Below are 10,983 nucleotides of genomic sequence, written 5' to 3'. Positions count from 1 at the left end.
CTTCTTTTAAAGGAGGAAGAGTGTATGAGTCCGTTTGTTCATTTCTATGCAGGGGGTGGTAACTTGGGCTGTTTTTTTGTTTTTTAAACTCTACTATCCTTTTATTTTGTTAAGTGAAACTGCTGGCAGGTACCAAGGCCATGCCTCACCAGCAGATTTCCTCAATCTGCAATATCTGTGCTCAGACGACCAATGCTACATTTATACTAATAATACTGTAACTGTTAATATAAACAAACACATCTATGAATTGGTGCTGTGTACACTACTGTTCAAAAGTTTGGGGTCACTTAGAAATATCCTTATTATTGAAAGAAAAGGATTTTTTTCAATGAAGATGACATTAAATTAATCAGAAATCCAGTCTAGACATTGTTAATGTGGTAAATGACTATTCTAGCTGGAAACAGCTGATTTTTAATGGAATATCTCCATAGAGGTACAGAGGAACATTTCCAGCAACCATCACTCCTGTGTTCTAATGCTACATTGTGTTAGCATGTTAGCACATGAATAAAAATGTGATTTTTCATGGAAAACATGAAGTTGTCTTGGTGACCCCAAACTTTTGAAGTGTAAATAATATTGAACTGAACTTAATTATGCTCATATAATTTGCTCTTAACATATTAAATGGATAGAATTCTATTCTATTCTGATTTCCCCATATTTTTAGTCCTTTTTATAAATAAGAAGCAAAAATTTGTTGCGAAAAGTTAAATAATGTAACTTTCTTAACATCTATGCATACTGTACTTCTTCCATTACATTTAGCATCAAGCTGAGTCCAGTGTCAGGAGCGAAATCCTCAGTCAATATTAGCTTAGACTGATTTATTTTAATTGCTTTTAATATTCACCTCACTACCTCCAGTTGTACAACAAAGCTGAAACACCTAAGCGCATATTTTTGTGCGTAATGACTGGCTAATCTTAATTAAATGTCCTGTCAGCTCTGATGAAACTCTCTATTCATCCAGAGAAGCTTTAATAATAATTTAATTCTGTAAAGTAATGCCATCAAAACCTCTTCCAAAGGTAATTTGTCCAAAAATCAAGAACATTTATCATTTATTTCAGTTGTGTTTTACTCACACTCCAACACAAGACCAAGTAAAGGAGCAAATCTTCACATTTAAGCAGCTACAACTGGAAATTTGTGAATGTTTGGCTGTAAAATTGACCAAAATGATTGATTCTGACTCTACAAAATGTAAAAAATGCCATCAAAACTTCTTCTAAAGGGTGATTTGTCCTCCATCGGTCAAAAAAATCCAACATATTTACCATTAATTTTAGCCATTTTACACTTAAAGTGTGACATATGACCAAGAAAAGCTGCAAATCGTCACTTTGAAGCACCTACCACCTGCAAATATTGAAAGATTTGCTGTAAAAGTGACAAAACCTTTGAAATTTGGAGATCATTGGTGACGATTTGCTGCTTCAGTTTGTGCGGAATCACTGACGTGTCACACAGAGCAGAAATGACTGTCAGATCCTGTGTTAATCGTGCAAAAATGTGCATGATAATCTTAATTTAAAGAACTCAGTCAGATGGAAGAATCCGGCATGAAGCAAGCTGTGGGCAGCAAAAATGGATTTCAGTAGATGTCTTAAAGATTATGCAAAGTCCTGGACCTCCTGAACAAACAGAAACAAAAAGGACATAACAGATCTACTGACAGACTTCATATAATAAGAGCATATTTAACATATTATGTATATTGAGGGGGACAGTTTGGTGTTTAGTGAGTACTGAGGGGGGATACGACCCCTTAAAATATGCATGGTTACACCCTACTGCAGCGTGAAGGACGACGGGAATTCACCCAACACATGACTCCCATTAGCTCCCATTTAGTGTCAATATATGAGCTCTATTCAAAACATTTAAAAAAAAAATCACCTCTTAAAAAACAAAGAATCCGCATGTCATCTGTCAAGCTCAGCTCCTGAGGCATTTAATAATATCTAGTTGAAGATTTATAAGTACAAGGATTTCAATTATCCCCTTTCTGATGGATAGTGTGTCATTTTGTAACAAACCTCCTCAACAAGTGGAGAAACTCATTACTGCTAATGTGTGTCTTTGGCAGACAGTTCAGCTCACAGGCAGACACTTTATCAAGCAGCGCTATGACAGCCTGCATGTCAGAACCCACCTCCAACTAAAACACCCATAAACTCACTCACTTTTCACATTTGCTAACAGTATTGGGCACTAAAAAATAGCTCCGAGGTACATCCAGCATGAGTTATTCATGAGAGAGAGGTTTTATACGCTGCTGTCCTCATGAATTAATCACAGGGGCTCAGTTTTAATACATATCGAAAGCTGCCCCTCAGCAGCGTAATTATACCGGAGATTTATGCTTCATTATGGTTTCATTGGGTCGTAAAATGGGTTTCTTGCTTTTCCACGAGTCTATATTTACACGAGGCTATATCATGTGGGCTGGTGTGGTGGATTCAGTCTCAGATTAGGATGCAATACGATCCGCTGCTTTATCATCAGGCTCTCAGCCGAGCTGTTTTCTCTCAGATAAGGAAGTTAGCATCATCCCAACTTGACCAACCGTAAATTAGTGCTCATTTAAGAAACTAAATGTTCAAACTTAACTTCCTAATTAGTTTAAGCCACATTTCCATGGGGCACTACAGCAGCTGGAGTACATTTGGTATCTGCCTGACAATTACTGTTGCTTGTCTCCATCTAGTGGTAACTGATGGTTATTACAATGACCAAAATAAGCAGAGTCCCAATTTAATTTAAGTGTTTTGACTTTGTTGCATGTTTCTAATGGAAATGTGGTTAAAATATGTTTTCAAGTGTTTTAGAAACTAAATCCAATACCTGTTTTGACTGATTTTCCATGTTACTTCAGCGTTTGTGTCATAAGGTTCGTTTTTGAGTTGCGACGCAAAAGACGTCCCAAAAACTGCTTGGAGAGCAGATGCATAAACACAACACCAATCTTTCTATAGATACATGATACTGAACACAATCAGTTATTTTACAAAGAAATGCATTTTGCTACCTTGGAAGGAAAACACTTCCTCAAACACTGAAGTTATGGCTTGACTATTTGTCACCATTTCCAAAGAGGAAAACGACTGAAGAGGCCAAACTAGCAACTTTTCAGCCTTTTTTCATATTTGGAGCATTTTAGTTTTGAGGATTTGTAGATTTATAGAGGTGATGCAAATTGTATGGCACATCAACTACAAGGATGTTGTCCTTTTATTAAAACCTTGAGTCTGGAAACAATGAAGAGAATGAGAAAATGTTGTGGGGTGACTACTGAAGAAACGATGGGCTTTCCTTCCATTTTTGTATCTCTTTGCATGGATGATAAAATACCGGGGAAAAAAAATAGACAAATATACCACATTTTTGTAAATGCACATTTAAAATGGTCAAGATTGCAGTTACTTTTCAAAAAGCAGAACATTGTTAAACATTATCACTTTAGAAGACGAACAATATGGAGTTTAAACCAATGAAGGTTTTAAATGGGGGAAATCTTACAATTTCTAAATCAATGTGACAAACATAAAAAAAGTACATTGATTTCTCTTATTCTAAAGGTTTTATTCATGGCACAAAACACTGTTTACATGCGTGTACACCTAAAGTTATTTACATTTGGCAGAGGTCCGTTTTCATTCGAAGTTTAATGATTTTTCTTTTTGTGTAACTACTGTAACTTCTGCTCAGCACTTCAACAAATCAAAAGGCTACTGATAACGTATCATAATCACGCTCAATGCAAGTACAAAACAGTGTTTGTTACAAAAAGTTGCATGTTTTCCTTTAAAAAGAAAAAAAAAGTGTACACAAACACAACAACAGTGCCCCCCTGAGCTTTAGGGGTCACACTTCATGATCTCTCTGAGGCAGATGGTAGCGTAGCAGGAGGAGTCCAGGTCGAAGTTTAAGGTGAGAACGTCAGAATCTAAATCCTGTTTGCCCTCCCTGCTGGCTGCTTTGTGTAGCTGGTAGCTGAGGTTGTGGGGAATGGCCAGCAGGGGGCGGTAACAGCCCGGCAGGTTCAGTTTGAGGCTGCCGACTCTGAAGCGACAGTCGTTGAGCCCGTCTCTGGCCAGTCTCTCCTGGTACCAAGTCCCCATGGTGTTCTCTGGATACTTCACTGTATTTCCTGGCATCGGTAGCAACACCTGACAGGACAACAAAGTGCACATTAGTGACTGTAGTGTCAAAATCCACAATTAACAGCATTTTTAACTCTTCTGTTGTCTTCATTTATGGGCACCAAAAAATATGGTTTCCTTGTCTGAAAAAAATCCAAAAATTCAGCCAAAAAATTCCCCAAATTTCTGAAAATTTGCAAAACCTTCAGGAAGAAAATTCCAATAATTCCTTAAAAGTTTCCCTTAAAAGTTTTATTTTTAAAAAATCACCCAAATTTGGCAAGAAAATTCTTGTATTTTCAAAAAATGAGCAAAAATCGTCCAAAAAACAATTCCTAAAAATATCTAAAGTGATTAATCAACCAAAATCCAGTGAATTTCGCTGGATTTTAGTTGATTTTTTTTTTGTGAATGTTCTTAAACATTTTTAACATTTCTTTTTTTCCAAAAAATGTGGACATCAGAAGTTCCACTGTGAAAATATTTTTTTTCTTCACATTTTCAAACTTTAAAACGGGTCAATTTTGACCCACAGGACGACACGAGGGTTAATACAACTAGTTCCATACTTGATCCAGTGTGTAGACTCCTCCTATTTCCTCTTCATCTGTCACCACATGGATCTGGAAAAGCAAAGAAGGAAATGTCAGCAGCACTGGCAGGATGTTTGCAAACCTTGAAAATATTCCACACATTTCGATTATGTGCTCAGATCAAGACAATATGTCCTTAAATATAGCATGTTTACTGACAAAAGGAGCTTGACATGTCCCTGGATTTACAATCGGAGGCAAAAACCAAACCATAACAAGCATGGTGGTGGTGGTATCATGATGTACTGATGCCTCTCAGTAGGCATTGGAGGACTTGTAAAGGCAGAGAGTAAAATAAATGCAGCAAAGTACAGAGAAATCCTGGACCTGATGTTGTCTGCAAGAGAACCGCGACCTGGAGGAAGTTTGGTTTTCCAGCAAAAACAATGAGTCGAAGCAAACCAGCTGAATGTTCCGATTCATTGTTTTGCTGCATAGAAATGGTTTAATGGCAACAAGGTGAACGTTCTGGAGTTGGCAAGTCAGAGCCCAGACCTCACTCCATCTGAGGACTTGTGGCTGGACTTGAAAAGGGTGAATGCTAGTGGGATCATTTATTTTACCTTCTATATTTTTAATTATTTGAGATTATTTGAGTAAACCTGTTTTCACATGGACACAAAAGGATTCAGTGTTGTCTTTCAAGGGGGATTTATTGGCAAAGAAAATAGTTTTCTCTTCTTCTCCGACCTTTTCAGTCATTCAGTGGCTGCTGCATTGCATAAACTATTAAATGGTGTTTTAATATTTGTATCAGCTTGTAGTCTCCCAATGGGCTTCATGGAGCATTTCCTTTCCTGATCAAACTGCCATCCTTAAAATATTGGGACATGAAATTTATGCCACAGCAATGTGTTTTAGTATTATCTGTCCATTTTTTTTTTTTTTTTACCTGAGGAGCGCTGCTTTCTCCAGAGTCCTCCACTTTGTTTTGTCCTTCCCGTATCCACACCAGGTCTCCTTGTCTGACACTATGACCCAGAGTAGCCAGTCTGTGTGCTACTGCCTCGTTCCACACCCTGACAACCACAAACACATCAGTGGAATTATTAAAGACTCTCCTTGTGACATTCAGAAAGCCCTTGTTATGAATGATACAACACTAGATAGTTCCGTCATCATGTTTTTCTCAGTTTTATCCATAAATGAATCAAACGCCCCGTCGATGTCGTCCAATATTTTCATCCAACGTTGGTCACGGTAAAAACTGTGCTGTTTTCAGCTTCACTAGATGCTGCGTTGTGTTCATGCAGAGTTTGTGTGGGAGCTGCTCGTTTGTTGGTGCCCATTTCTAGAGTAACGTTAAACAAGGATGCACACTGTTGGTGCTGTAGGGAACTGGTGTAAAATTAAATCCCAATCCTAAAAACAAAACTAGATGTATAAAATTATGTATATTTATCTCTGTTGAGGTTACTTTTCCTTGTCTAAATTTTAGATACAAAACACTGACACATATAATTTTTCAGCTATTTGGATCCACAACGCAATTTCAACTTTGAAAGTATTTTTATTTTTTCACTTTGTAGCAGAGAATATGTTTATGCAAATGGTTGGAACAGCCTTTCTGTTCTCTGAAAATATCTTCTGAACAGCGTGAAGGATTTCAGCTTTCTGACTAAAATGTTGTGATGATGCAAAAGAGTCATAAACTGGGGCTGAGTCAAACCATAAAACTAAAAGAGACCAAGAAAATAAACAATGTCTCCATTTTTAGCATTATCTGACAAATGAGTAATTCTCTTATCTCCCAGTCACTGTAAAAAAAAAAAATGCTCACAATCAAGATGTTTGTTTAAACTGGGCAGGAAGCCCATAAAAAAAAGACTCCCTGCAGCTGACCTGCTACAGTAGGCGTGAGGGTAGAAGACTCTCATGCTGTGCGGCAGACTGAGCCAGGCTTGAGCACAACCGTCCGAACCGGTACCGTAGCGGTTCAGGGCCCGAAGCATCAGGCGCTCCCTGGCCTTGGACAACGGCATCAAGGCCAACGACTCCTTGGCATTATCTGGTCGACACAAGCAAGAAAGACAAGGAGGAAACAAGAACAAAGGGTGAAAATGAACAAAGAAGCACGTTTAACTAAAAAGACGCAATAAAGGATTAAGATACATTTTTAACAGACCAAATATGCTACATTAGCTGTTCTCTAAACTGCCAAACATGAGCGGTTCTCGATTAAATATGATGAATTTCTTTGAAAACAGATAGAGGAACTGTGTAATTCATGCAAAATCTGCCCAAAGTGCACAAAAACACCAAAAGAAACTCAGTTTCTGCAAAATGACTGGAAAGGTTTGAGGCCTGCTACTTTCACAGATATTTTTGGTGACTTTTAGAAGAAATGAAACTGAATCGGTCGGTCTTATTATCCGAGCTCTCACCAGTTTGGAGGAAGTGTCTCTTTGCGTGACTCTGAGGATCATCGCCTTCTTCTGGAGTGAAGAAGAGACGCACAGCGCTCACCTGACACACAACAACACACATCAACACAGCATCAGACAGTCTGACAACAGGACTGTTTTGCTGGAAGTTGTCTGAATTTCACAATAAAAGACCATCGAGTCCTGCATGCTGTTAATGTTACTCTTACCATGTCCTCTTTCAGTAGAGCTAATCCTACTCGATCAGACTGGGCACTCTGTCCACTTCCAAACCTCTGTGGTCCGTAGTAGTTGACGAAACCTCTGGTCTGCAAAGAAAAACAACCAAACTGAACGTGGAAACGGTAAAAGATGAGATGTATGGACATGTAACAGGAAGGAGCGCATAAGTTAAACCTCATCCTACTTGTTTTCAGACAGTATTATAGGTTCTGGGTTTTGGTTTGTTTGTTTTTCATTTTGTGTATTTTATTTTCTCTTTTGCCTTCATGATACTGCTGCATATCTGAATTAAATCAAATAAATGTTTTAATTGATACAAGTGGCTACTCTGCTATTTAAGCATAAAGCTGTTGATATTCTGTATTTTTCTTAACACCAACAAATCTTATAAAAACACTAAAATAAACCATCTCAGTCTTGGCAATGCTAATCTATTTTCAGCTTTAGATTAATATATATTTGATGCTCTTGTGTGGCAGCAGGATGTGAGGTAGTGATCGTCAAAATAAAAGAACATGTCACCCAGTGTCTTGGTGATGTATTGCAATGTTGTTAATTGTGGAAATACTTGTTAAAAGGTTCACTTGATTGTGATTTTGGTCACCATGTGTTAAGAAAGTTCAGGGTATCACCTGACATAGAATTAATCTCCCTAAGACAACACAGTATAACATAATGACAAAGAGCAAACGGTGCCTTGTCCTTCAAGAAAGTGTTTGTTTTCAGAATCATAAAACCAAGCAAAATATGTTCTAGTACACAATTTCCCACTAACTAAATGCTACCTTGACATTCTCCACTGCTTCCTTCACCAGCGTTGCCAGGCGAGTGTGCACGTCTGCACCAGAGGAAAGTGCGTCACCGGACTCATGTGGTCTCAGGTCACGGACCACCAGGTCAAAGTGGTTCCCCTGCAGTCGACCGAGCCTCAGAGGCTCGCTGACAGAGCGGACCTGAGAAACACGCATCCCCCTCCTCTCAAAATCTGCTGCCTTCTCTTGTAACCTACATGAATAAGATGAATGAGTGGCTGTCAAAGGAAGAACCATAACACCTGAAACAGGAAATACTGACACCCAACCCATAAAAGAAACACAGCACTACCGTTGAGGTGAGACCTTCTTGACCACCATAGATTGGTAGGTGATGGCTCTCTTGTCCTTAATCCCAGCGTAGGTGAAATCTGACGGCAGGATCCCGAGGGCTGCTGCCATGTAGCTGATGGCCTCCAGAGTCTCCAGGTTCTCCTTACACAGAGTGAACGCTGGAACACACAGAGACACATTAAACAACTGTGTTTATTCTAAGTGTTGCTCATGGGAAATCTGAAAGGACATTTCAAAGTAAAAGCACTGTCTAATTACATTAGTTTAATATCAAATATCCTTACTTTCATTCCACATAACTGTATTTGTTAAACGATAACTATTGGTGTGTGATTTTGATTAAGCATGCTGCATCATCCTGGGACATTCAACTGACCAAGTGGCAAAAATAACAGAAAATGCATTGTCATATTTGCACTTCCTGGTATTTTTCCAAGACGTTTCCGCAGTGTTCCTGTCTATTTTCTCCAGACTTGGCAAATACTCAAACAGAAAAAAACAAACTGTGGTAAACTATGAAAAACTTGTGATATAATAATCATGTTACTACACAAGGAACAGTTACTACATTGTGATTTTGATGGCTGATCCATCACAAAAGTCTTGCTTTTGAACAAGAATGTCATTTTTTCAGTAGTTCCAGCAACTTAAATGTGATTTTCTGGTTTTCTTGGTGCTATATGAGAGTAATTTGAATAACATTTGGTATTGAACTGTAGATTGGAAAAAATAATCAACCCTAAAGATGTCATTTTGGTTCTTTCTCTTACTTTCTTCTTGTCTTACCAGTATAAACTTCTTCTTCCTTCCGCTCATCTGCGCTTCTCTTCTTTGGCCTCCCTCGCTCTCTCAGCCTAACCGAGATCGATGTCCTCCCCTGGTCACTGAAGCTTTTCGTCTCCACCAGTTTCCCAAACCTCCGGTTCAGGAAGTGGTGGACCGCCGTCCTGTGCTCCTTATTGTCATCAGGTCCAAACGTATAGGACGAGCCTCGCACTTTAGCATCTATGAACCTGAAGAAGTCCTCTGCTTCGTCCTCTTTAACCAGCTGGGTGAGCTCTCTGTAGTCTGGGTCTTCCCTCACCCGGATCTCGGGCTGGATGGTGACGGTCATGAGGAAGGGGAAGCGGTGTCTCACAGCCCGGTGGACGTTGGCTCTCTGGTGTTTGTCGGCAAAAGACCCCAGGGAAAGCTCCAGCTCGGTTGGCTTTTTGTCTCTGAGTGTCAACACAAAGTGCTCAAGCTCTTCGCTGACTGATGGGCCCAAAATCACGCCTAAATCAAAACTCCCCAGATTAGGCAGGGGGACATCGACCCCCCACTCCAACGAAACATCCGAATCCTGCGGGACTGAAGAGTTCTCCTTACAGTCTGCATCCGTTTTGCTGTTTTTGTCTGAGGAGGCACAACCTGGAGACTGTCGGGCTGCTGCTGTTTTAACATAATGTCCATCGATGTCTATCTCAGTCACCACAAAGTCTTCGATAAAGTTCTTGATGCTTCCCAGAAAACCTTCATGGTTTGAAATGAAGCATGCAGGGACGTTCACAACCTCACTGCCCTGCTTCATGGTTACTTTATCCAAATAGGGCAGTTTTTACTTATTCCTGGAGATGAAAAGGGCAGAAATATTAACAAAATGTGCAATGACTGAAATGTTAGGTAAGGTAAATTAAGTACATATGGCATATGTGGCACAATTTAGACAACTTCAAAGTCCCATGTAAAACTGTAGAAAATACAAAAACAACTTAGAATATCAAAGAAAACATTTTTTAATCGGGAATATTTTATCGCCCATGAGTTTAGATGATCATTTGATGATTCTGTATAACAAAACTAATGTGTTTTTAAACGACCTTGTATTGATTTTCCACAGCATCTTGGTTACTACTATGACCTGAACGTATGCTAACACACGACAGACACACACTAGCACCAGATTTGAAACCTATTACAGTCGGGACACACCTTTAAAGTAATGCTAGGATGCTTAATAAAGATGACTGCCGCTTTATTTTCCCGTTATTCACGCAAATTAGTCTGTCTTTGTAGAGTACAATCTACAAAACCTGAACAAAAACCTACCTTGACATTGGTGACACTGAGCTGCGGCTGCTATAACAAAGAAAACAAAGAGCATTGCTGGCTGTAAATGAGAATATAAACGTATTATGACTTTATAATAACAATTTGACTGTTTATTTACTGGACGAACCTGCATGCGGTATGTAAACGAGCCGCTTGTAAACACAACCACGCTGAAAGGATGCAGTCTGCTTCCTGGTCATGTGATTGTCATGTGACTTTTCTTAAAGGGACAGTGTCACTATAAGCTGCCTGGTAGAAAGATATGGATGAGCGCATTGAACGTTAAACATAAAAAGTAATCAAATATAGTGTTGTATTTTGGAAGTGAAGTTGTGGAGGGTTCAGTCAAGACAAAATTAAAGTTTTGAAATTAAATTAAAGAGTGAAAAGCTCCTTGTTAAACTGCAGCACTTGGATTAAACCCTTGTAAACA

At 39.0% G+C, this 10,983-nt stretch overlaps 1 protein-coding gene across 3 annotated transcripts; it reads right to left on the bottom strand.

Moving 5' to 3' along the window:
* Positions 1 to 3,237: 3,237 nt before the first annotated feature.
* Positions 3,238 to 10,745, bottom strand: pus7l (pseudouridine synthase 7 like). Of its 3 annotated transcripts, XM_023287241.3 has the most exons (11): positions 10,678 to 10,745; positions 10,548 to 10,577; positions 9,246 to 10,066; positions 8,458 to 8,617; positions 8,139 to 8,358; positions 7,341 to 7,439; positions 7,132 to 7,213; positions 6,590 to 6,755; positions 5,640 to 5,766; positions 4,724 to 4,777; positions 3,238 to 4,181 (listed from the first exon to the last, which is right to left on the bottom strand). In XM_023287241.3, exons 3-11 carry the CDS (start codon positions 10,027 to 10,029, stop codon positions 3,870 to 3,872), a joined length of 2,004 nt encoding a protein of 667 aa, XP_023143009.1. In that variant the 5' UTR covers positions 10,030 to 10,066; positions 10,548 to 10,577; positions 10,678 to 10,745; the 3' UTR covers positions 3,238 to 3,869. The 3 variants fall into 3 exon arrangements, with proteins under 3 accessions (XP_023143009.1, XP_023143010.1, XP_054862254.1); XM_023287242.3 differs by lacking the exon at positions 10,548 to 10,577 and having other exon boundaries at positions 10,678 to 10,744; XM_055006279.1 differs by having other exon boundaries at positions 10,548 to 10,737.
* Positions 10,746 to 10,983: the final 238 nt, after the last annotated feature.

The sequence above is a fragment of the Amphiprion ocellaris genome, chromosome 21 (assembly GCF_022539595.1).
Source record: "Amphiprion ocellaris isolate individual 3 ecotype Okinawa chromosome 21, ASM2253959v1, whole genome shotgun sequence".
Classification (NCBI taxonomy): Eukaryota; Metazoa; Chordata; class Actinopteri; family Pomacentridae; genus Amphiprion; species Amphiprion ocellaris.
Note: the sequence above shows the minus strand (reverse complement) of the source record. Positions and strands in the feature narration are given on the sequence as shown.